At 50.0% G+C, this 26,991-nt stretch overlaps 2 protein-coding genes across 3 annotated transcripts in view; one reads left to right on the forward strand and one right to left on the reverse strand.

Moving 5' to 3' along the window:
• The window catches only part of Pkc53E (Protein C kinase 53E), a 235,858-nt gene that overhangs the window by 144,477 nt on the left and 64,390 nt on the right, over positions 1 to 26,991 (reverse strand). The window lies entirely within an intron of this gene.
• LOC139048673 (uncharacterized) overlaps positions 1 to 26,991 on the forward strand; it is a 27,842-nt gene continuing 851 nt past the window's right edge. Inside the window, exons 1-2 of the mRNA XM_070523164.1 lie at positions 1 to 1,311; positions 9,252 to 9,420. Coding sequence (XP_070379265.1) covers positions 1 to 1,311; positions 9,252 to 9,420 — 1,480 coding nt within the window. The remainder of the gene's footprint in view (positions 1,312 to 9,251; positions 9,421 to 26,991) is intronic.

The following is a 26,991-nucleotide window of genomic DNA, read 5'->3' on the forward strand; positions in this document are numbered from 1 at the left end:
ATGGCGGTGAGACGCCTGGAGCTGGAGCTGGAAAAGGTGCGCCTACAGCTAGAGTGCGAGCGCATTGCTCTGCGGAGAGTGGAGCTCGAGCAGTCGAGCAGGCCGCCTTCGGTGTCGGAAGGAAGCGATCGGCGCGGTGCCATCACGGATGGAATAGCGCAATGTGCTAAAGTGCTTAAGGCATACCGGTTGCCGTGTGACGCTGACGTTCCGATATGGTTTGAGGAGGTTGAAAAGTTGTTTTCATCTTTTCAAGTACCAGAACACAGCCGTGTACATTTGATCATGCCGGCGCTGGCCGAGCGGGTTCGTTATCTGTTGCGTGGCCTCAATGACGAGGAATGTACAGATTATGAGACTGTAAAGAAGGCAGTATTAGATGAACTTAAGCTCACGCCAGCTAAATACTTGGAGAGGTTTGAAAAGGCTTCTAAACGAAAGGAGGAAACTTGGGCTCAGTTCGCGTCCCGCGCTAGAACTTATTTGGCCTATTACCTTCAATCTCGAAATGCAAACACCAAAGAAGCTATGACGGAGCTTATGGTTGCTGACCGTATGAAAGCCAGTCTAAGCTCAGGAGCCCTTGAATATGTTCTTTTGCGGGAGGGCGAAGATTGGTTTAAGCCAGTGGAGGTGGCGAAAGTGCTCGAGACTTTCGAGCAAGCTAAAGGGAAAGGACGAGCAACTAAGCCAGCCGCAACAGCCTCATTGCCGCAGCACGCAAAACTAGCTGGCCCGCAGAGGACAAATTTAAGATGCCACGTGTGTCATATACAGGGTCACCTAGCCAGAGACTGCCCAAAAGCTTCAGATAAAGAACCGCAGGGGAAGCCACCGACTGTGCAAAAACAAAGGGTACAGAAGGTTGCTGTTGTAAGTGAAGAACCTCCACCAGAGCAAGAAAGGGTGCTAAGCGCTAGAGTACATGTCGTAGCTCAAAATGCTAGCTCGGGGAGGTCGAAGCTGGACCTAATCCCTCTCATGTGCGGGGATATAGCAACGGAAGCTGTGTTGGACACAGGTAGTGAGATAACGGTAGTCCGTAAAAGTATGTTGCCCATCGATTTACAGGAGCCATCACGAACAGTAAGACTTGAGTCGGCATTCGGAAACACCATTCGAGCTAAGCTAGCTACGCTGCCCGTAGGCATGCATCGCCCGGGGGCTGTGATACAACCGCAGAGGATCGATCTGGTGTGCGCGGTTACCGACGAACTTGCAAACGGGGTTGACTGCCTGCTGTCAAAGGAAGATTGGGAACTGCTACGGGCGCAGGAAAAAGAGGAGTTTGGAGAGGAAAATATTCCGCGGGTAGCCAATTCCGTAGGGGTCCGATCAGTCGAAATATTCGATAACACTGAGCCAGACTGCAGTCTAAGTTGCGAAGAAACGACAGATGAAATCCCTAAATTGCAAGGGAATAGTTTGATGCAGGATGTCAATGGGGTGCCCAGTCAGCGGGAGCTAGAACTAGCCGAGAGTGTAGCTGAGTTGACAGGCACCGAGTGCCAAAGCAAACATGCTCTAGTTTACAATAGGAGGGCACGGACTAAAGAATTTAATGTCGGGGACCAAGTACTCCTCTTTGACACAGGTTGGGCAACCAAGATAGCTGCCATAGAAGGTCTTGTGCCACCTCACACAAAGAAAGAGTTGCGAAGTCTGTTGGGGCTTTGTGGGCATTATCGGGACTATGTCTCAAACTACGCCGACGTGGCGAGCCCGCTTACAGCTTTGACAAGGCGAGGGGTTCCTAATTCAATTCCATGGTCGGAAGAAGCGCAGTGCGCGTTCGAAAGTCTGAAATTAGCTCTCTGTCAGGCTGTCGCCATGAACACGCCTGAGCCTCATCAGCCGTACTGGCTATTCACTGATGCGTCAGCGACAGCGGCCGGTGCCTGTTTAGCTCAAATGTCAGCGGACGGAAAAGAAAAGCCGATCGCTTTTGCTAGCCACCGCTTTAACCCGACACAGGCGCGCTGGTCGACTATAGAGAGAGAAGCCTTTGCTATTATTTGGGCACTCAAGAAATTTGACTACTGGCTTTTCGGAGCAGTAGTGAATGTTGTCTCTGATCATAACCCATTGTCATATTTGACAACCAGCACCCCCCAGGGGGCCAAGTTAGCAAGATGGGCGCTTTCACTACAGCGCTACAATGTAACGGTGCGTCACCGGAAAGGAACATGTAACGCCAATGCTGATGCATTGTCAAGGCTCTCGAATCGTTCGTGGGAGCCAATCGAGTAAAGAGCAGGAAAGAAAGGATAGACAGAAACAGCCATGCCAGCTGGGACAGGCGTGAATGTTCCCGTTCACCCGAAGGATGTGTGCGTGGGACAGTTCAGCCTTGGTGGAACTTTCTGTGGCTGTTGTCGTCTATGTGTGTGAGGGTTATAAGACTATGGACATACTATGTATATAACCTGCATATGTTACTTTACTGCTGTTGTGCCGTGCAGTGCGTTGGAGTGTTCCTGTACATGCATGAGTGTTTCTTTTGCATGCTCACTGTCATGAATGTGTTGAGCTTTCGCCTTTTTTTTTTTTTGTCTCTGAGAGAAAATTGTTTTTTTTCTGTGGTCCTTTCAGTTAATTTCCCTGTTCCTTACGGACTCCGCAGCACCCGTGTTGGGCAGCGTATGTCGATTTTCTTTGACGACGGAACCTTCAGAGCCTAAATCTTATGATACAGCGCCCTTTGGCTCTTGTAGTATAGCTGGGAACATCGTAAGCCCAGTATACTCTTTAGGAGGGACGTGTAAGGTCGCTCTGATTGTTCGGCTTCTTAAGTCTCACGAATCGGCCTCGTGCTTTGTGTATAGAGAGGGGGTTCACTTCCCCCCATGTCAGCGGGGCGACAGTTGCTGTGTTATGCGGGGTCACAGGCAACGCGCGGGGTTTGGTGACGCATCGCGGCAGGTGCCAGGCGGGCGTGTGCCGATTGCTGGAAGTCAGTATTGTGCGCACGATGTTCGCAGTCCGCCGACGGGTCACACAGACCAGCCTTAAAACGAACCGCTGTACAAAAGGTATTGTGAGCCTGGCGCCCGAGTCCCTGACTAATTGGAGGCGCCGCCGAGGTTAAGAAGGACTTAGCAACTCTGACTCCGTGCTGCATGCAGTGAGCATGGACCTAATCCTCTACGCCTCCGGAAGGTAATCGCCAGCATTGTTGTTGGGTGCGACTGCCTGCGTGGTGTCTAAGACCAGCTTACCGTACACGCTGTAGGAATGCGGTGCGCACGTAAAGAGTGCATTCGCACGACGGCGTCTTGGAAACACGCACTCAAAGAACTTTGTCTTGTAGACAATAAATTTGAAGGACAAGGAGGGTCATCCGTCTCCCAGACGGCCAAACTTTGAGTACAGCGGCACTTCGTGGTGCCGGTGCCCCTGCTTCCGAGACAGGTGCAGCCTAGACGCCGTTGGCATTTGAAACGGTCTAGCGATAACTTGTTCGGGCCTGGCGTGTTTTGCTGAGCCGGTCACTCACTACGGAGAAATGAGAGGGCAACGGAGTTTTGGCGAAGAAGGAAAAGAGCTTTGTTTTCCAATATGTTTATTTTTAAGAGTAAGCCCATCCCTGTGGGTGGTGGCTTAACAAACGGTTGACTCTGATTGGCAACTGAACCTGTGGGACGGGCCAACGGCCCTACCGCCTTTTTTTCTTTGTATATTTGGGCTATAAAAATCGGGACGACATGCTGTCCCTCAGACTTGGCTGAGATCAGGATTGCTGATAGACCAGTGAGCCTCCGTACTATGTACGTTAAAACGAGTCTGGGCTCTAACAGTCATTGAGACAGTCGAAGAGTGAGACCTTGTTTCTCAGTTGTTCACTTTTGTAATGTATTTGTTTTACCTGCCATGTATATAGAAAAGTTCACGTATAAATATTTCTTGTACATCTGAGCTCATCGTTTCCTGCCTGCGTTTGATCAACCACTGCCGATCATCGTCCGAGAAGCTTCAAGTTCCAACGGTGAAGCGAGGACGGAGAACGAACGAAACTTTACTCACTCTAAAGAAATATATATATAACATGGTTGGCGCCGGTCTGTGACAATCACTTTAAATGTCTGAGCTAACTACATGTCTGAGCACACGTCAGGACACACCACTGCACCAAAGGCGTCCGCTTTTAAAGCAGTAAATTTCCCTAGGTGAATAGACCAGGGAATCTGGAGACTGTCTCGGCCAATCGCGATCAGTCATCGAGTCATTCGCAATATCCCTCCCATGGGGTGTCACCGTTCCGTGGGACTCCGCCGTTAATGTTGCGATGGCCTGGCATACGAGGCAACCGCGTCGACCCCGATGGTAAATAACTATTATAATTTGGTAAATCGAAATCGAAGCACTTCCCACGGCTTTGGCCTCTTGCATCAATTAGTGCGCTCTCTGCGACGGTCAAGTTGTCAGGGACAGGACACTGGCCTTATTCGCGGCATACAGCTACCGCTTCCACGGATGGCGGAGGTTGTTGTTGCTTCGAAGTGAGCTCCTTTGTTTGCGCGTCACAGTCTACGTCGGGGCACGCCGTTGTCTTGGCGGATGCTGATGAAGGGTCTGTCTCGTACGAAGCACCTACAGAATGTCCGTTGCCGTTTTGAGAAGTAACAGTATGAAAATGTTTTTGTTTTTGAAATCCATGACGTCAAACTCACGTACCGGCGCTGCGTTCAGGGGACGAATTCTATAAAATGGGCAAGCTTACGCTTCCTTTTATCCGCTAGTAATCAACATCTTTAGCAAAGCAAATAGAAATAGAATTCTGAAAGTGTGCCAGTATAAGCTATCCCTGTAAGCAGTCCCTACGCATTCCTAGTATTCAAAAACTTGCGCGTTTCGAGAGGATAACGCGATATCGTTCAACTTGTTCTTGTGCTAGTCTGTTCATATACTTAAATCAAAAACCGCAGCGTTAACACAACACAGACACAAGAAACGTGACAGGGTGGACAGGGCGAACGCTACGCGGACGGATGTAACATGACAGATGATACGGTATCTCCTCTTACAACGCTACGGTTATTACTATAGAAGTGACAGAATTCATTTTAGACTAAAGCACTCGACTTCTTGTTCGATTACTTGCAATCAGTTGGCTTCATCTCAAAACGTTACCTGTTATGCGAAACATCAACACCGTAGAAAAGAAGAAAGAAACAAAAAACTGCAGTGCAGTCAAAGAATACCCAATACTCACACAAGAATATACTCAAAAGCGAAATCAAACTTTCAAGTTTTCCTTTTGTTCTAGGCCTTCTCTCCCTTCTACCACCTCCCTTGCACAGTAAGAATTTTTAGCAAGTCCTTTAGTAACTCTAGTATATCACGTAAACGAATTTGTTTCTAACGCCGGCAAACTTCTCCGCTTTTAAATAAATAGCTGCTCCTCTCTCTCTCTCATCTCCGAGCTGTCTGTGTAGCGACGATTTACTAGACAGCAAACACCTCGGCGCACACCACACACGCGCCGTACGCACCCAGCGTAGATCCAGTCAGCAAAGCAGTAGAGGTAAACCCTGAGCACAGCAGCTGCGGACACGCACTGCAACGCCGCGTCGGCGACGGCAGTCCCGCATGCGCTGCTCGCAACTGCACACGCATACTTGATTAGACAGCGCGCCGCCGTGCGCAAATCGAAGGAGTCGAGAACGTGCCGGGACCGCTGCTCTACGCACACGCCCATGATATACGCACCGTCTTCTGAGGGTTCGCCAGAGCCCAATGAAGGGGGGGGGCTCAGCGCATTGCGATAATTTACCGCAGGCTATGCAGTGAGCGACGAGCAAGGCGTAATGATATGCGCGTATTGCGCAGAACGGTTTGCAGAGACGGATGCTTGCACCTGCATCCTGCAACTCAGATTTTCGTTTTTTTCTAATGTCGCAAGTCTACGCAAACTAACTGCTCGCAAGGTGGTCGGTCCTGCTGGACAAAATAAAACTGCAGAGAGACTAGCGCATCCCCAGCCGTTCAAGTGCCGTTTTTTTTATGCGAAGCATATTACGAGGGCTCAACCCAGCTCCTCAGGCGCGGCGGTGACCATGAAATCACGTGACACCGTGACGTCACGACAGAGGAGAAGTGGCTTTGGCTCAACTCTTGCAAGACGGGCTGGGTGGGAATCGAACCAGGGTCTCCGGAGTGTGGGACGGAGACGCTACCACTGAGCCACGAGTACAACGCTTCAAAGCGGTACAAAAGCGCCTCTAGTGAATGCGGTGTTGCCTTAGAAACGCGCTGTTTCTAAGGCGTGCGTCTCTTGCTCAGGCGCACATTTCGTTGCCGCGCCGAACGCTGCTTTGCTCGACGCTCACCGCGTCCAATGCGGGGCGCGTAGTCGCTGCCCTGTAGCCCATTGTCTTACACCCCTTGGCGGGTCGACGGGAACGCTGTCGCGTTCCACTCTTGAAGGCGAAGAAGTAATGCATGAGTTGTTTCTTCGTCTAGCCGAACCAAATATAGCCAAGCAACAGCAGTTCACCAGGCTAAACAGTGGTTCAACAACTAAAATAAAGGCTAGTATGCTTCGCATCCTGGGCTTAACCTTACCTAAGCCACAGCCATTTTTTTTTCTGTCTTACGACACGTCTTGGCCTGGGCAGCGTAATCTAAGTGAGATTGGAGCCGACTGTGAGAGCCCAAAACTTTCTTCCAAGAGGGCCTTGCGAAATCAGGCACATCCGCTCACGCCAGAGCGCGTGCTAAGTTCGGACGCAGCACTATAGCTGAAGACATTCACAATCACCCCTTCTGCTTCCGAAAAAAAAAGAACTAGAAAAAAAAATTATGCGCATCTCACAGACTGCGTGGAGCGGTTAACTAAACATGTATGCAGCTGACTGCGATGCGCCCAATTTGTATTCACTGTCGTCCCATCGAAAGGCGTAATCTCGAACGACGTTTGTGTCTATATATAAATGCGTCGTCGTCTACGCTGTACACACCACGCCCCAAGCTATACGGCCAAATGCATACAGCAGGTTGCGCGCGAATGCAAACCGCGCGATACGTCGATGCAGCAATGCGGCACGGGGACGAAGGCCAACGCTCGATATGCGTCAGGGAGAGGAAAGGATGCGCGCACAGGGAAGCACACGACGCAACACACGGACGACTGCATCACCCGCCCGATTCAGCGCTGCGTCTGTGGCCTAATGGCAATCGGCGCATGAACACGCATGTGTTGCGTGAATTGGCGCTCACGTGATCTCGCGCACACGACTCTCGCACGCGCTAACGGTCTCAAACAGCTACCTGGCCTAAATGTGTGGAGCGACGGGCTGCTGCTGAGAGGAGACCGTTGCTCGATCGCCCCATCGAACGCGCAATCCCCTTTTTTTTTTAATTTAGTTTCTTCTAGTTTTGATTCGATTTGGCGTGAGGGCAAAGTCCCGAAAGCTTCGCGAGAAATCTTCGCTATAAAGAAGTAAACGGATTTTGCGGGGGGGAGGGGGGGGGGCAGTGTTAAAGAATGACATCTACAAAGGCGATTTCGGTTGCGAAGCATTTGTGGGAGGAGCAACAGTGCAGCGCTTCCTTAGCGCAGATACTAAGATAATTGTAAGCGGCGCTGTGCTTAGCTTTCGTGCGACAAGCTACGCTTTGAAAAAAAGCTCGTACCTGTACTTCCTATTGCTGCCACCACGAACTCTACAAAATGCATGTAGCTAAGAGATGCCAGAATTGCAAAAATGCAGGAGACTCGCGACCTCTGATAAAAGGCGGCCGTATGTTGGAAACGATCGCGCCACATTATAACATACGGCCACGAACACGAACTAGAATGATGAATAAGGAATGCCAAGGCATTGAAATGATGACCGTGCGCCCGTTTTTTCTATCGCTTCTTTGTAATTTTAGTGTTCGCGCAGGTAGGACAGGCAGGAAAGTAGTTACCAAAAGAAAACTTGAAGAGAATACGATGAGCGCGCGTGCTACCGCCTTAAATTATGGAAATTTCAGAGGCACTGCTCCCGGGAGGAGCAAGCCTGAACTCGCAACACTGAAAAATGAGTACGTTACCAAGAGGCCGCTCGGCGCGTTTGTAATAATTAAGATGTGGGCATCGAAGGTTGCGTAAAAACCGGTGTGTTCGCAAACGGTAGCGGCGCCTCATAGAGGTTCAACTTATGGGACACATTTCAATTTACGAATTGTAACCGGCGAGTTTACAAGACTTATCCACTTTGAACGAATTGTAAGAACCGCACCGTTTTCGAGATACGTGCCGTGAAACTTGCGGCAAGAATGCACTATATCGCTCCGCGTACACTGTTTTCAACAGACCGGCGACTTAAGCACCGAGGCACAGAAGTATCCGGAACGTATTTCGTCGCGCACTTTGGGAACGAATGTCTCGGAAACTGGTCTCGTTTTAGAAATCCGTTCCAAGTGGCTGTCCAATTACCCACGCGGTCGTGTCGCAATGCTCCAATTACGCGTGTCCCGCGTATTTCGCAAACCGGATCGACCGCGCGTCTCACTTCGGACTGGGACATCGCTCGCTGGGTCTCCCGATCTCTTTAACGTTAAGCCTGTAATCGCGCGCATCGCGCGCATCTAGACCTCGGCTTCGCTTCGTGGACGTATCCCCTAAGCTTACAGCGCCGCACGGTTCCAGCCGCACGATCTGGGAGTGCTATAACGTGCACACGCGGCTGTAACAAAATAACTGCCCCACCGCTCGGCTATAGAGGCTAGAAGACCTTCTAGCCTCTGTAGCTCGGCCATATCCCGCGGCGCCGCCGGAACGCCGTTACGACACGGCAGGGCCTAATGGCGCTCGCCGCGAGGTGGACCGTCCGAGCGGCTTTACCCCACCGCGCATGCGCGGGCGTCAGCTTCGCGCCAAGTCCTTCGGGAAGGAGCGCGCCGCCCCACACTTGATGCGGTGCGCTCTAACGACACTCCCCTCGGCGATTAGCGCTAAGAGGAGTAGCGCCGCTCGAGAAACCACCCTTCGGTGTATATACGTCGCGGGGCGCTCGCTGAAAGCGTGCGATTACGAAACCGCGGCTCGTCGATCACGGAAGAAGAGTTACTGGAGTTCGGGCTCCTTGACTTGAGCCATATGGAGCTGTGCGTATGGAGATGGAAATATGTACGCTTCGTCGGCAGAACCATAGAAAAGGACAGCGTGGGTGTCAGTCAGTCTGTCAGTCAGTCCGTCTACGCGCATCTGTCAAGTTATCGCTAGTAAGGTATCTTATGATACCCGAACACTATTGCCCGTACAGAGTCGATCACACTTGTCTAGAGTGGCCCGAAGGCTGCTCCACACTGCGCCTGCGACGCCTAGCGACAAGCACCGGGTTCAAGATGTGTTGGCCGACTGTGCCACGCGCGTGGACGCTGCGGCATTCGCGGGCGGCCAAGATACAGGTCGCAGCATTCTGGCCGTGTCACGTTCGCAGCTCAGCTGGCAGTGCTCGTCCAGTGATAAAAAGCCGGTGTTCGCGACCCGCAAATCACGCAGGCCTGTATATTGGCCGCCCGCGAATGCCGCAGCGTCCACGCGCGTGGCGCTATCGGCCAACACATCTTGAACCCGGTGCTTGTCGCTAGGCGTCGCAGGCGCAGTGTGGAGCAGCCTTCGGGCCACTCTAGACAAGTGTGATCGACTCTGTACCACTATGCACGGCCGGCACATTCGATGCACTACAAGGCTTAACCCGCTGGGTCACAAGCTTTTACGTAGACTACGTCTGGGCATGCGCCTGCTGCTATGTATATCGTTCTGGCCACCTCTAAGCTTTCGAGTATGTTATTCCGCGCACGCAGCGCAATGCGTATGTATCTAGGAAAGACTTATGCAGGATGTTTCAGTTAACTTTAGCCAGAGTTTAAAAATACGCCGATGCACTGTAAGACGACGCGACCCAATGCGCGTTGCTCACTTTTGTGTGCAGAGTGTCACGCGATTTCTCTTTTATTTTGCTTAACTAGATAATTAGTCATGATTCATTAACCAACTTCTGAAGCAGCGCAGCTCTGAAAAAAAATCCGAATTAGAAAGTTGCGGAGCGCTTTGCAAAACGTCCGATTAGAGGGTTTCTAACTTTCCATCTATTAAGTACTAGTGTTTTTCAGCTTACTGCGGATGCCCGCGGGCCACTTGCTGTACGTCGGGGTCTTTTTTTCGTTTTTTATTCGTGTTATTTCTTTTCTTTTTCAATTTTTATTTTGTTAAGCCAAACGCACTGCGCGTTTAATTATGGACGCGTCCTATGCTCGCGGACCACTTTCTGTGGCTATGAAACGCAAAGCTACGGAGGCAAAGCCCGCACAAGTGAGAGCGTTTCCGAAATAAATCTCGCGTTTTAATCCGCGTTATTTTCGGCTGGGGAAGAGAAAACAAACACCTTACTAGCAACAGTTATACAAACACACATACTAGCAACAGTCGCATGAAATTCTTACCAGCAAGAGTTAAACAAGACAGATCACACAGCCGAGTGTAGGTTTACTTATGCGAAGCATACTAGCCGCACAACCACGCTCTTCCTTGCTGCGCCGCGCGCAGCCGCGTAGCTACCATATGACGTCATAGCAGCTGCAAAAGCGGAGGCTCAACTCGTGCGCTCGCTTGCGGCCGCGTAGCTACATAGCCGGGTCTCAGCTCGTGCGCTCGCCTGCGGTCGCACAGATTGTACTGCGGCCTAACTCCCGCTCCTCCCGCTATACCAGGCTACCAATACCGATATAGCAGCGGTATAGCGGTATTGGTAGCGGTAGAGCGTATTTATTGGTTTGAAAATAAAGGAATCAGCAGAGTAACGCATGAGTTGTTTCTCCGTACAGCCGAACCAAATATAGCCAAGCAACAGCAGTTCACCAGGCTAAACAGTGGTTCAACAACTAAAATAAAGGCTAGTATGCTTCGCATCCTGGGCTTAACCTTAGCTAAGCCACAGGCATTTTTTTTTTTTTGCGGCTCTTCTCTTCCGCGTCTGGGGAAAGGCGAAAGCGGACGTCGCACGTGGAGGCTGCGTCGATTAATTCGGCGTCTGTTCCGAACAACCAAAAGCACTGTCAAACGCTGCCGGACTACTTCGCAACGGTAACGTATGCCCAGCAGCCACGCGCCCGCAGCTTTCTCTTCATAGCCACAGAAAAGTTGTCCGCGAGTATAGGAGGCGTCCATAAACGCGCAGTGCGCTTGGCTGAACAAAAGAAAGAAAACCAAAACGACGTAAACCAAGCCCACACTCCGCTCAATCGCCTCTGCCGGAGCCAGGAGGGGGGTGTCGCGCTGCGGCCTGCGCTGCTGCTGCAGGCACCAGCGCCCACACGTTAGCGTCCCTGCTGCATGCCACACCCACGATGCGTGTACACACGAGGCCTGAGCGGAACGGGGTGTAAAGGTCAACGCTATGTCCATCCAATCCTTTCATCATGGGGCGCTGGCAAACGCCGACGGTTTTCTGCGGATCTCGTTTCTTGCACCGTGGAGGTGTGGACGCTCGTTAAGCCTTTCCTCGCCGTACATGCCGGCTTTGCGACACGGCTGGTATCTGCCAGGGGTCCCGACGTTGCCGCCGTTCTGCGTTGTCTCGCGTGCTGCGCCGTAGACGCCGCACGCAGCTTTCTCGCGCTGTTGGAAAACTGCGCGAGAAGCTCGGGTGCAACAATAAACCTCGCTACCGCTTCCAACGATTCGCCTCAGTTTATTTGCTCAATCGTAAGGCGTTCCTGTCGATCGCACTTTTACAGTGCTTTCCGATCTAATGGAGCTCCCGATATGACGAAGGCGTTGGCTGCGGTCATCGGCTTCGTTGGAACTGGGTTTAAAAGCTGTTACGTTCGACCTTGCGGGGGCTGGCAATCTTCGGGGAAGCGACCGTCTAACTCTGCCTGCCAGCTGCGATGACTCGCTTTGTGAAAACAAGAATGCGCGTCGTCAACAACCCGTTGGCGCCGGCATGTCTGCTGCGGCGACTCGCTTTGCAAGGACGACAAGCGTCCCCAAGCGAGCGGCGCCGGGATGTCTAGACGCAGCCGGCGGAACAAGTATTGTTAGTGGATTCCCCGTCACCGTCACGGTTAGTTTGGAGCGGGGGATCTCCTGGAAGGAGATGTTGTGCGGTGCCGTCTCACGGGTCTTAGACGTTGTCAGTCAGACTGTCTGCGGGGACAACTCTGGGACCAAAAGGCGCCTGCTCAGGGCAAGACCCGTGTCTGCGAAAACCCTCTCACCTTGATGTGCTCAATGAAACCTGTGCGGAAGTGAGTGTGTAAACCCTCCCCCTCAAAGGCGGGTCGGTTACGATGACTTTGGACGCTCCGAATTGGTCGACGGTTGGACGGCAGCTTTCCCTCACTTAGGGATCTAGTGAAGACAGTGTTTATAAGCAGCCGTGGCGCTGCTGCTGAGGGTGCATTCTCTTTCAGTCATGCTACACTGACGAACTGTAACGTTCTCATGTAGATGCTGTAAATATATTCCATATTCCTTGTCCTCAATGAGAACAAGTCTCTCCCTTCAACAACGTCCTCAGCGTGGAAGAGTAGGACGACGGCATCCGCCATCTTCCATCTATTTCATGCCCGACTCCAACCCTAACAAGGCATGCTGGCTCCTTGGGGCATTAAGGTATTACAGATACAACAAAGGCTAACAAAAAAGGAACGTTTCTGATACAATGACGTGTTCTGCGGTCAGAGGTCACATAAAATCGATGTGATGTATAGCTAGATTGCGCAAGAATTTCACGAATTTCTCCTCCGCACGACGACGAGAACGGGAGGCAGCACAACAAAATGCAACCTGCTGCATGCTGCAGGCCTCGATCAGTTAATCATGAAAGCACACGAGGCGACCTTATGTTCTCGGCTCGCACATTAGCTGTTAATTAAAATGTCATCACTGAGAGCAAATGTCACGCGCAAAATATATGGCCTTTTGTTCTCAGTAATAAATCAAAACACCGCTTGCCGAAGACAGCGCTTTACTATCTCTCTACGTGGAGAAGTGCACACAGGTGGACAAAGTGCGCAAGAAAATTAATTCCTTTAACATGTAATTAGCGAGCTTCCACTTATGTCCTTTTCGAGTTTTCACTTTATTGTGCGCGTCCAACTAATCGAAAGGCAATACTATAGTGTACAAAGCGGATTTATAACTCTGGATTTATTAACAATCTAAAAAAAGTGGTGTTTCTAACGTGAAAAAAAAGTAGAAGAAGAACGTGAAGAAAAAAAGAAACAGTAGGAGAAGAGTAAAGGAGTCCAGGTGCAGCAAACCTCTGAGAAGAACCATGATATTACGTTTAGATGACAACGTCAACAAAATTTACTGCGAAAACGAATGCAAAATAAGCAACCGAAGCTCACAGAAACGTCAGACACTGAAGAACGTTAGATAGGAGAGAAGAGTCTCTGAGAAAGGCTGCAAGACTTCATCTGCGAGTTCACATCCCAGTATTTCATTGTCCTTCGAAGAAAAAAAAAGTGTCTTCAAATTCATGAGCGTACGAAAAGAGATTAGTGAAAAGAGACTGACAATTTCGATGTCCTAGAGGTGCACGTTTACCACTCCTTGCCTGATTTGATATACCTACTTAGTGTCCCTTAGTGGGTCACTAAAGAGAAAAGAAAAATTAGTTGAGGTGTATTAGTAAATTACACTTTCACAATACCGAAAAAAGCCACTCTAAATATGACGGGGGCCATGGTAAGCGAGAAAAGCCGCAAAACAGATTGGTCGCGAAGCTACCTCGAAGCTCCCCTGCCAGCCCGCCATGACGTCAATGCTTTTGGCGGCATCCGCTCTCGGGACTATAGTTAACTTCATTTATGGATAAAAATTGTCAGCACGGTATTTCTAACCAAATCGGCATTCGCAAAATTAGAGAACTTTTTACGTCACACTGCCGTACGGACGCTGTGGTTCGGGCGTCAAAACGGAAAAAGGAATAAGTGGTAGTGGCTTAGCTCGGCTATGCCAAGATATAAGTAGCGAAAGCTAAGGCATATCATGGTAAGCCTCGGTTAACCTTCATTGCAAGTCCAGGTTAGTCTGGCTGTCTTAACTGTGTTGCGGCGTTTAGCCAGTCGTTCGGCGCGCTGTTCGTCTGTTTAATGGGCGATTTGTTTCCTCTTCATCTCGTTCAGATGTCGATTCCAGGCCTCCTCCTGCTTATCAGAATTGTCGCCGTCCATACTGCCGTCTCAACTGTTGTTGCGGCGCACGCGAGCTCTCCTTTTCAATCCTCCGACATGCTATCAGGCATGCGACGCAGCTGGTGAAGCGAACGGAGGCGAGCGCAATGACGAGGAACGCGATGTGACGTCATACAAAACGGCGGAGGCGGAGAGGCGCGGCGCTGCGCTGCGACGGACACCTGTGGCTCGGTGCTACTAGTGGCGCATGCGCAGGTAGTGACTAGGGGGCGAGAGAGAGAGAAATATCCGCGGCCAGACGCACGTTGTGACGTCATGTGCCTCCTCGGAGCACCGCCACGGCGAAATCAAGTTCGCGGCCATGCAGTAAAGGTTTCGCTTTAAAACGTTTTGCTTCACTTTCCCTTCCAGAATTCAGCCTATTACCGCAGAATCAACAAAAATGGAGATTTCAAAGAATAATTTGTCATTGATTAAGACTTGCGTTAGGGCTAGTCGGAATAGCATTACCGGGATACAGCGCTTCAAAAGTACGCTAGACACATCGCTGGAGCGCGAACACCAACGGGGAAGCGGTTCCTCGTTCGTGTTCCAACAGTTGCGCGTCTGGTACACATCTGCCTCAGCGCTACATCTCGACAATCGTTTATCGGTCCATAAGTTACTCCGTCTTTCTCTTCAGCGCGTCTTCAAGCCACAATAAAATCAGCATTGCACGTGGAATGCGACAGAGCCGCTGCCAACCGACGGTCGCCGCAATCAGACGCCATTCACGCATGCAGCGCCGCGGGCTGTCGACGAGGGCGTAGAACAGCGGCCTTGCGCCTTGGCGTCGCCCGCATAGCGAGAGACGTTTAGAGAGACGTCGCCACTTCGAGTGGCGTAAACAACGCAAGCGCTGTCGCCTGCACACAATTGAATCAATTCCCCGCACAATATACTTCGCTTGTCTCGCTGCTGTGGTGCACCTCGCGTTCACGCGTGCTTGGAAGGGGGAGGGGGGGAAGTGCGCCTGGATCCAAGCGTCGAGCGAGTCACGGTGACAAGAATTCACCGCCAACACCGTCACTGCTGCCGTCGTTCCCCGAAGCCGGGAGTCCTGTACCGGGAGCGCAGACACGCATGACTGTAATTAATGTGTCTTATTTATGCCACTGGCGTCCAGAATGGGCAGTGACGTGATTATTAGCGTATACGCTGCCGTATATTTGTCGTTTTAACGCGACAGCGTTAAGGAGCTCGTGTCGCAGAAAAGCCGGTGTCGTCGGCGTCGGTGTCGGCGTCGTCGGCGTTGGCCGTGAGCGATAAATCCCAGCAGGCACTTCATGAATAAAAAACACCTTGCAAGATGGGCTGGGTGGGAATCGAACCAGGGTCTCCGGAGTGTGAGACGGAGGCGCTACCACTCAGCCACGAGTTTGATGCTTCAAAGCGGTACAAAAGCGTCTCTAGTGAATGCGGTGTTGCCTTAGAAACGAGCTGTTTCTAAGGCTCAGGCGTGCGTCGCTTGCTCAGGCGCACATTTCGTTGCCGCGCCGAACGCGGCGCTGCTCGACGCTCACCGCGTCCGATGCGGGGCGCGTAGTCGCTGCGCCGTAGCCCACTGTCTTACACCCCTTGGCGGGTCGACGGGAACGCTGTCGCGTTCCACTCTTGAAGGCGAAGCTTAAGCGTCCTCCAATTTTTTTTACCATTTTATTTCGGCGAGAGTACTCATTCAACACTACGTCGTTTCCAACGCGCAGTAGTTACAAAAAGCGCACCTAGGTGCCGCTACCGGCCCTCCTGTAAGTGCGTACGATGTTAAGGTGCTTCCCAAATCGATAATTACGTACCCGGACAGACCAAAAAACTCAACCGTTAAACACGTTTCTCGCGGCGACAACTGACGGCTTGCCCATCAGATCGCGATTCAAAAACAAATTCCGGGGATCGTGCTTCGGCATAGCGACTAGACGTCTGCGAAGTTTAGGTTGTGCAAAGTAAAGAAGACTGAAAAAAAAAATTAAATAGAGAACGCAGCGACCCCGTGCTACATGCGCTCCTTGCAAGCGATACGACGTTTAATTGAAAAGCGCAAATAAGCGCTCGACGGGCCGACGCAGTGCTCCGAATTAAGACGAGTTGGGCGCACTACACACTTCTCCACTGAGATGACGTCACGCCAGCGGCTCTCGCACTGCCTCGTGAACGAGCTGAACGGACGAATTAGATCTTACAGGAATGAGTATCCGAGGGCGTTTAACCAACTTCCTTGGCAAACTCTGCAGCCGAGGTCGTGCGAACTTCTGCTCAGCGAACTTCTGCTTCGTGGCGGAATTCCGCAGTCGTCGAGGCACAGCGCGCGGCAGGCAGACAGCTGTGCCTCGAAGATGCCGCAGACCGGAACAGAACACACGCGACAGAAGCGAAACTGAAAAATAAAGACAAACTAAAACGAATATGCGACTCATTTAAGTAACGAACAACCTTCCAATTACATGCGCGAGACAACGTTGCTGTCGAAGACGAATGCGATGACGTGCGTGAAAAAACTCCCTCGTTGGGCGACTACACTTCTGCAATGCTGGCAGTCAATCAACGCGTCCGCGTCGGCGGCGAAATTACGATCACGCCGCATGCACGTGGACGACTAGCAGCGTATACATTGTTACAACACTAATATTCCTATATCGTGACGCGTGCCACACCCCGACAGAAATGAAAGCATACTGCAAAAAATAATAACTGAAGTTCATTTTAAAGGACAACTTACGTATGGGACGATGAAGTAACGGCGGTATTACTCAATCACTATTCACACACCTGTAGCGAAGCTGTGACACATTAGGTTTGTGCGTCAGTAGAAAATGCGTCTTCTATCACCCTTATACAGAAACTGCTAATGAGTTTACTTATTGTAAATTGCCGGTGCCAGTGGAACATGACCAGCGACCTTTGATCAACTGCGCTCGATTTGCATGTAACGTATAGGAAAATCGTCAGACGTAGAACTGACGACGACTACACGACACAACAAGGACAACGCGGTCTCGAAGCCATGTGGACTCGGGCGTACGCGGCGCTCCGGCAAAAGCTGCAGGCAATACTGAACTTCTTATCTCCATTACAGTAGAAAGAACTGCCAATAACTTACGGCTACACGATATCGCAGCTGACGCTGCCGAACAAGTTGTAAGCAAAGAAGCCTTAACCGAAGACGGGAATAAGGCAACTCGAAAGCAATGCAGACGCGGAACACAGAGCAGACGGCAGTAACGGCGACTTCCTGCTGGCTTTAACTGCTCCAAACGCCGTTCCCTTTATGCGCAATAAATCAGAAACTAAGCCCTCAAAAATAAAAGAAAGAAAGAACGCTTCGTCTGTCGGTATCAGTGTATGCTCGCATGTCACATATCCGAAAGACGAGGGCAGCACCATGCACTTAAGAGGAAGCTTTAGCTCGGGTGCTCCTATCTAAATACATGTAAAAGGAGAATTCGTTTTTCTCGGCAACCACTGCACTAAATTTCACTGGGTTTGCTGCATTTAAAAGAAAAACTTAAAGTCTAGTGACTGTTGGTTTCGAATTTTTGAGTTAGGCCGTCAATATTTTATAAAAAAATCCACAAAAATTGCAAATTTTCAGAAAACGAAACTATCAAGTTTACAACTCTAACTCAACAAGAAAAAATGATATCGCATTTCTGTGAATTGTATCTGATAGCACATCTAAAGCGGACAAAATTGATATGTTACAAAAGAACCTCAAAAAATGTAATAATATGTAATTACAACTTTTGCAGAACCCTCGTAAACAATGTAACGAATTCACGTAAGATGTAAAATGACATATAATATTTGTCCGGTTTAAATTATCTAATGGTTGCCGTTTACAGAACCACGATATCTGTTCTTGCTGCAGAGCTATTAGTTTGTAAACTTCATGCTTCTATTTTTTTCAAACTTCTGAATTTTTGAAAATCTTTCTAACAAAATTCAAGCCTTAAATCAAAATTCTGCTTCCAACAGTCACTAGAACTTATCTTACTCTCTCAAATGCAACAAATTTCATCAAAATCGGTCCAGAGGTTATCTCAGAAAAACGTTTTTGCGTTTTTATATGCATTTGAATAGGCCGCGTCGGAGTTGGGCCCGAGCTAAAGCTTCCTCTTAATTTAAACGAACCATAACATTAAGAAAACCAACGACAACGAAAAGAACCAGGGAGCCCAAAAGATGGCCGTGCGAGCGGCAATGTCCATTCGAAAGGCACACGTCATCCAAACGGGGCGCGCGACGGATTTATTTTTTTTACGCCCGAGTCACGGCGTGATGGGGGGCGCGCATCCGTGAAGGCCACGAGCACGTCCGTCACAGCTGTTCTCGGCCGAGTGCACAATCGCGCGCAACGCGGCCGACTTCCGTGCCGGCAGAGGGTTCGTTTTAATGCCGACAAGATCAGTCGCTCTCTCTCTTCTCGATTGAAGAACAAAAGCAGTCGGCGGACAGTTGTGGCGGCCTGCTTCCGCTAAAGAAGACACTCGAACGAAAAAAAGAGAAAGGAAATCGAAACAGTACACAAGAATAGAGCAGAATATGCACGGGCAGAAATATCGTTGAAAACAAAACGCCCTCCGCGACGGATCCAAAAGTGTAAACAAACAGAGGGGGGATGAATGAATTTTGAAGTGCGATAGGTCTGGACTGGTTAGCCGGAAGAACACACCTAGGCCAAGATATTAGTAGCAAGGCTAACTGGTAAGCGACGAACCCGTTATTTTTCCGGCTGACTTCCAGCCGTATTGGATTTCGTTACCCGGTCTGCGGGAGCTAAGAATTGCGGTGTAGCAAAGCAAACCGGTACCGCGGTAGGGTACAAAGCCAGACATCGGTTTTGCACCGTACTGCAATACTTATCGGAGAGGCCGGCTACATGTTTGCTACCCTACGGCGATTCTTAGCGTATAGAGGCGTAAATAAAGGAGCACGTGCCCGAAGGCCACAGCCGGAAGAGTAACCGCTTTATTGCTTTACACGGAGAAAGGAGTAAAACATTAAGCGGATCACAGGCACTGCGCGGACCGATGCAAGCGAAACTTTCTGTGCCGCCTGCTTTAATTGACGCTAATTAACGGTGATGTTAAACATTCGCAGTCGACTTCGTCAACGCTCAGTCTAACACGAGAGTGGTGACATGATGTTACGTCACCCAGCTTATACCACTGCTGTTTTTCTGCGTAGTACACAGAACACACAGGTAGATGTGTTTGCTTGAGACGTTGTTGTGCGCCATACTTCGCAACCTCTGAGAGGTTTGAACACATTCACTGCCTCACATGGCACATCGCATCGTGGCAGAAGTATTAAATTTTAATTGAATGACGGGACTGTACGCGTCAAAATCACAATCGGATTATGAGGCATGCCGTTGTTGCGGACTCCGGACTAATTTTGACCCCCTGGGGTTCCTTAACGTTTTCCTAAATCGAAGTGCGCGAGCGTTTTATTTCGCACCCGTCGAAATCCGGATGTCCACAGTCGGGATCAAACCGGCGACCTCGAGCAATGCCGAAGCTGCAATGCTACCGCGGCCGGCATAGAAGTGTTCATATGACATGTGACCGCTTCCGTACTGTCGCCTAGACCCTACGGCGCGCTGTAATGCGGCCCTGCTTCTGCACGCCCTGCGTAAGTTGTGCGCTTGACAAATCTGCACGGTGTTTATTTTTCAGAAATAACGGAAACGTACCGTGCCTTGAACTGAAATGTATCCAGTTTGTCCGCAACAGCTGTCTGTCTATACGCGTAGTGCGCGCCGATGGACGCGCCACTGGTGGCGGCCTTGCGAACTGCGCTCGGAAAAGGAGCCAGCCACGCGCCGTCGTTTGCTGCGTCGTTGATCGTGCTTCGTTGTCTCATTCACGTTTTCAGAGCAAAATAAGCAACACCCGTCGCGTGTGTGGGGCGGCCAAAGCTTCAAGGAATGTCGAAGAAGAATTGTCGCACGGTGCGGGGCCTCAAATACCGGCAAAAACGTGCCGACGGTACGGTTCTGGTCACTCCCCGCAAAGACTCATCAGCGGAAGCAACGGTAGCAATGAATCGCCGCCGTTCGGCGGGAAATTTCTTGTTATGCTTTTCTTTTTTGCCGTGTTGGTGTTTTTTCCACTCGATCATAATGAGACGGGTAAGCGGCGAAGTTGATCACGGCCTGCCCATATTTTGGTTCTTCTGCAGTGCAGCATGCGGTTTGAAGGCATTTCGCTAAAGTCCTGAATGCCGCTTGCCGCTTCCTTGCCGCGTTGCGCTAACTAGGACGCACGACTATAACGTGTTGTATGGTAAAGCTACTGAAGCTTGCAAGAACTCAAATTGTTTGTTTTATGCGGCCCGGTTAACCCTCGCACCAGCTGTCATGCACTTGATGTTTTTGCATCTATTTTATGCCTGGCTTCACTCGACTGGCGACTGCGTCGGTTCTACCCAATCTCGGAACACTCTCCCCCCTCCCCTCTACTAATATCTATTATAGCTTCACTCTGGACTAGAAAGTTGAGCACTGCAAATTCTGCAATGCTTTTGCGGAGGGTCACGGATGATTACATCTGTCAAGAGGCTAATGTGGCGGCGCCCAGGGAGCTCCAGAAGGCATTGTGCCCATTCGACGCGGTGCAAAGGTCCAAACGAGCTTTTCGCGTAGTCTTTCTGCCGCGCTCCTGTAATGTATACACACGCTCTGAACCACCCCCCGACGCGGTGTGACAGACGGCATGTAGCAGCAGTGGGAAAGTCGAAGGAACAGGCAAAGAAAGCTCCGCTATCAAACACGGAGAGGGGGCAGAGGAAGGGAGAAAGAAAGCGCGTGCGACAAAAAGCATGCCAAGGGGGCGGGAATGTTTGCACGAGCTAATTGATCTGCAGAAGCCCCCAACAGCGCCTTTACCGCAAATCTCCTGTCGGGAAGACTTCAGAAGCCCGGCATCGCCGGCTCCGAAAGCGGCTGGTTGTAGAGGCGGCGGACAGGCGAGGCTGTGGGAATACCGCTCTTGAAGTTAGCGTGTCGGTATTGCGCCTCCGAGGGAAGTCGAAGCAATTATATCGACGCCGTGTCGGAGGTCACGCGATTTCTGCGGTCGACATCACTAACCGGCATGTTGAATCTCAACACTACTATACTGCAAACATTTCCTAGACATTTTCTCTAAAATTTTTCTAAAAGGTCTTCTGTTTACTTTCTTCAGGTCTGCGGTCACACACTCTATGCGACCTCTTAAATATAACTAACAACCGAAAATTGCGCCTCGCGACTACGGCTCATAAATAGTTCGTCTCGCGTTTTTTTTTTCCTATTACATCATCCATTTATTGTGGCCCGCAATAAATGCTTACCATATCGCAGCGAGCCGCTTAAACATGATGGAAACATTGTGCGAATGTGCATATAGAAAGTCGCAGCTTCATCTGAAAGGCGAAGCATAGATAGCAATAGCGAACTATCAGAAAACTACACGGAGCAAGATACGTAGCTTTACGAGCCGTATAAATGGCAGGAAAAATTCGCGGACTAATTAAATCAACAAGCATGTTGTCCCACTCACGCAGACAAGCATGAACAGATCTCGCTCGATGCCCGCAACCTCTCGTTGTCACAACGCTGCGGTGATAAAGACCGCCAGTAGCGGGCAGCCAATGCTTTGCTGGTGCCTCCCGCTTCAATGCACCTCCCTAAACCCGAGATTAAGCGACCTCGAATACACGGAAAGACAGCGCAGACGAAGCAACCATCCCACTCGGCTCGCCCAACCTTTGCACCCGCCGGATATTGCCCGCACAATAGAGCGCGCGGGACGCGTATGCACTCAGCCACGTCGCGCGCAGCCACAGCCGGGCCAGAGGAGGAGATGCGCGCTCGCCTGCACCCCCCCCCCTCAGCGCACGCTTGATCACGTTACTGCGCGTTCAGTTCCCCCCCCCCTTTTTTGTTTCTTTCTGGCGCGCGCCTTCGATCACGTAATCTCTGACAATGGGCGCGCGCAGACAGCGAGCATCAAATCATCATCCGCACCCTTAGTCTCCGTTCACCCTTGTGCAGACTTTCCTTTGCACCCAGAGCATACGGTCCGCGGCGCACGATATGACCTTCTCGCCCTTGGAATTCGTACAAAACATCACCGCGACCGATTCACCAGGAATACATGCATATACTCGTTATCGCAACCATAAATTGCCTAGATCAAATCGACACAAAATTATGCAGAACCAACGCACTTTTGGAATCTGTGTGAAGCCGAGCTTGCGCCAAGGCACCGGCGCCTCCGTACAACAACCGCGGCTCTGCTACGCGAGAAGCGTTCGAACTATGCTCACATTCTCTCCATCGATAGCCCCTATAGATATTTGACAGAAAATTCTAGTTCCGAGTAGTGAATTCCGGAAGCCAATTGGTTTTCGAAATTTCGATCATTCGCACACTACCAACATTTAGGGGCGAATAAATAGCCGATATTCGAGTGCATACTCGAACCTCGAATATTTCGAAGATTCGCATTACATTCGAAAATTTCAACATACGACTTCGTGATGTTTGCATTACGTTAATTAAAATTGAACTTCTGATCTTCAAGGCGAACCTTAAGCTTTACCTCTCATGTCGATCCGCGCTGTACACATTACGCTGCAGTACAACGGAAGGAAGCAAGCCTAGAAGCCGAGAAATAAAATATTTATGAAAAACGAACTCCGGTTGATTTCCAAGATTGCATTTATAGCATACTTTGGGGGGAGGGGGGGGATATTTGTGGAACTACGTTGAACGGTATGTGTTATTGGTAGCACTCCCCTCACCGCCTCAAGGACACAGTTCGGAAACCCGTGAATTTACCGCATCGTCTGAGGCCGCACTATCTTCGGGATCGGCCCTCGAAAACGACTAGACAGCCGCCAGAAATCGCAGTTATAGTTCCCAAGGAACGCTGAACTTATTTTTAAAGAAGTACAGCGCACCATAAACTGTAGATACACCCATTTTTGGAGGAAATCGCTTGCCACGGTGTTGCCACACCCTTCGCACCCCAAAGGCGAGAATTACGGGGCGAAATCAATAAATACCACAGAAAAAAAGAAAAGAATAACGTTCTCGCTTAAGACCGAAGACCACGCAGTCACGCACGGAGCAAATCGGCTTCTGCCGTGCTTCGCAAGACTCCGTGCAGCTCACCGGCTGATTTCCCGGCAATGTTTATACGGCTTTTCCTTCTTCCTTCAGCCTCGGCGCAAATGGCATCCGTAGCTGCGAGGAAACGCGACTTTCACTGTTTATACGCGCATCTGTTGGCGCTGATTGTGCGGCAGAGCGTCTGGCAATTGCAGAGCGCGTTATGTCGTACAACAAAGGTCCCAGCCGGACGCCGGCGCCCGGGCCTGTCGGCCTCCGCTCGGAATAACGTGCTCGTCGCACTTAGCGTCGCCTGAAATATGCCGGATGCAGCACTGCCTGTCAGGTTCAAATTTATTTACACGTCATCTAACAAGTACTAAATTTCGCGTCCAATGATGTCATTAAGGAGCCGTATAGACAAATCACCACACAGAATGCTGTAAACGGGGGACCGCCATCATGCATATAGCTGCTACAGTAAGAGCACGTCTGACACAATTGGTTTCCGTACGCCTGAAACGGTTGGTTTTCCGTAAACTGATGTGACAAGCCTTGCGCGTGTGTGTGTGTGTGTGTACACACACACAATATTATATTATATTATATATATATATATATATATATATATATATATATATATATATATATATATATATATATATATATATATATAAACTTGTGACATGAGTACGGAAAACCAACCGATAAGCACTACCTACATTTTCTCAGTAGCCATGTAAAACATTACAAAACCGCAATCCCATACAGCCAAGCTGTTCAATTAAAGTGGATGTCCTTTAGAAGAGGACTTTGCAGCCAAATGTGAACGATTCCGTAACTAACTTGCTACGCCACGTTATCTTCCTTCTGCTATCAGCGACGCGATTCAGAAAAGCAGACAACCTAGATCGTCATGCACCTATCAATAACAGCAGACCATCTTCCCCAGATGCACGGACTAAATTTATGCTCAAGTATTCAGCATCGACTCATAACATAAGACGGATTCTCCGGAAACATCACACCGCACTCTCAAAAAGCGAGAAAATGCGCGAAAATGTTCCTGAACCTCCGCGGGTGGTGTACAGACGGGTCACCAACCTCGGAGATGACGTCGCGCCCTCCAAAATTAACGCAGCTTGCTTCAAAGTCTGCGCACCATGCGGAAAACTTCGATGCGAATTCTGCCCCACGGTGAGTAGCGCTAACGTTGCCGTGAGCACCGCGTCTTCATTTTCATTCAGAATCCAAGGGGGATCACAACTGCGACACTTGAAACAATGTATGTCTCCTCGAATGCACCACTTGCCGCGCAGAATACACCGGACAATGAAAACGGAGGACCCCTTTTAGGCTACGCTTCAGTAATCGCAAATCACACATGAAATCTATACGGCACCTTCCCCCCTCGAAACATGTGAATAGACTAGGCCACCCTGTGGAAAAATTTAAGGCCACTATATTGAAATCAGGATTCTCCATCGCCACGACAGAGAAGCTTGCGAGTCATTTGTAATACACAAGTTGAGCCCACTTTCTAGGGGAATTAATGAAATCGTAGGTATGCCGACGCGCATGTCCAACTAGCAAGAGACATGTTTCCAAGACTCCCGACATGTTTGGTGCACCAATGCATATTCTTCCTGTCTTCTTTATGAATGTGTTATATATAGTGCAAACACACAGCATGTTTATGAGCTCTATTTATATTTCCACATATTTTATTAGATTATTCGCGTTCATCTGTTTTGTTGATGTTAATTTCTTCATTTTGTCGTATAACTTGTCTTTTTCATACACGCATAGACTTTGTATAAAAAGGCAGCGTGCGGGTAATCACAGAAGATACCAGCTGTGCAAAGAATGCAATGGAATGCAGTTCGCAGAACTCGGAGGTTAGTGGAGGTCACTCTATGGGTGTGATATGACCAAGTGCGAGTGCACTGACCGTCTTCGTCGTCTCACAAAAGTTGCACTAATTCAAACGAAGAACATGAGAAACTCTTCTGACAGCTGCGACCCCTGGCATTATATATGCTAATATGCGGCCCCTCTCCCGCTGCATTCCACTAGCTACGTTATTCCATCTTATTTCTCACGCTCCTCCCTTGTGGACGTTAGTGAATGTACGTGTGTTTTCACTGATACGCTACCTAAGCTTTCTTTTTCCATTTCCTTTCTTTCGCAGCTCTTATAGGCGCCAGTTCCTGCGTTTCGCATGGGCGTCGTCCCTCGGCGTAACCGAGCGAACGCGATTGGCTGCTTGTAATCGCGGTTGCTGTTTGCTTGCAATCGCACTGTTGAAGGCCGGGCCCCGAGGGAAACGTCGAAATTGGATGTTTCCTTCGGATTTTTCCGTGCGCCTGAACTGGTTTCAATGTATTAAACACCGTATCTAACGGACTAGTTCCTTCATATATATATAAGTAGGCTGTTCAACACAGGAACCGGCAGTAAAAGGGGTAAAAGTCTAGAAGCAAGGAGGACAAAAATTACAGCCGAACTCGTCTCGCGATGACTGTCGACAGTAACGCGAGTAGTAATCGACTAAGTAATGTAACGACGGACCACACGCCGGTAGTCCCGTTTATTCACAACGCCTATAGCGATGATTCTGAGACTCGTTGATATTCGGCTATATGCCACACTCCGACGTCATCCAACTTTGTTATGGCACTCGCTCGCCGCGGTCGTCCATGAGCATGGAGGCATGAGGACGACTGCATGACGCCAATGCGGAGACGATGTAATCAGGAAGGAATCACATGTGGAAGGACAAAGGCGTATAAAGACTACGGCATGGCGACAGTGACCCCACATAACGCATAAATACAACAACGTGACAACGACGGTACGACAACAAAGGGATGAAGAAACGAGAATTAGGACGATCGGACGACCAAGACGGCACGAATACGACGGTGCGAGAACGGATGCGCGATAGCGTCTGTGGACGGCACGCAATGGAGACGATTTCGTGTCGACGACGGGATGATCACGATTGTATGACGACAGCATGATTATGAAAGAATGGCGAACCGGAAATGACGCCGCTGGATCGACGAAGGTGGCATGACGTCGATGGCATGACGACAACGGTATGACGACCGCTATGACGACGATGTCAACAGCACGAGTGCAATAGGATGACGGACAGTGTATGATGACGATGACGATGATCGTATCACGAAACCTGTATGACGACCATGGTTTCAGGACGACGGTACGACGAAGCCAGATGACTTAGCTGGAATGGCGATGATGGCACGGCCACGACGGCATCACGACAACGGGCTGGGAACGGGGGCATGATGGTGACTGACAATGATGCACTAATTACTACCGAATGACGACAGTATGGTTGCAATACATTAACGAAGAAAAATTGACGAAGATGGAACAGCGAAGGTGGTGTGACGACGTTGGCATTACGACAATAGGATGACGTTATACTTAAGTGATGACAAAACCACACCGCGACGACATTACGACTCTGGCTGCGATGGCGTGACGACGGCACGACGAGAGCCGAGCGACAAGGTTGCAATGACGGCGACGCAACGACCACGACGGCATCACGATCAGGAGCCTACATTACACGCTTATGGTCCTGGCTATTAGGCTACTTGGGCTGGGAGTGGAAGGCGTAACGACGAAGGCATCACGAGATTAAGAGCACGAGGCTGGAATGACGACAATGCAACGCTTACGACTGC

The sequence above is a fragment of the Dermacentor albipictus genome, chromosome 8 (genome assembly GCF_038994185.2).
Source record: "Dermacentor albipictus isolate Rhodes 1998 colony chromosome 8, USDA_Dalb.pri_finalv2, whole genome shotgun sequence".
In the NCBI taxonomy this organism is placed as follows: domain Eukaryota; kingdom Metazoa; phylum Arthropoda; class Arachnida; order Ixodida; family Ixodidae; genus Dermacentor; species Dermacentor albipictus.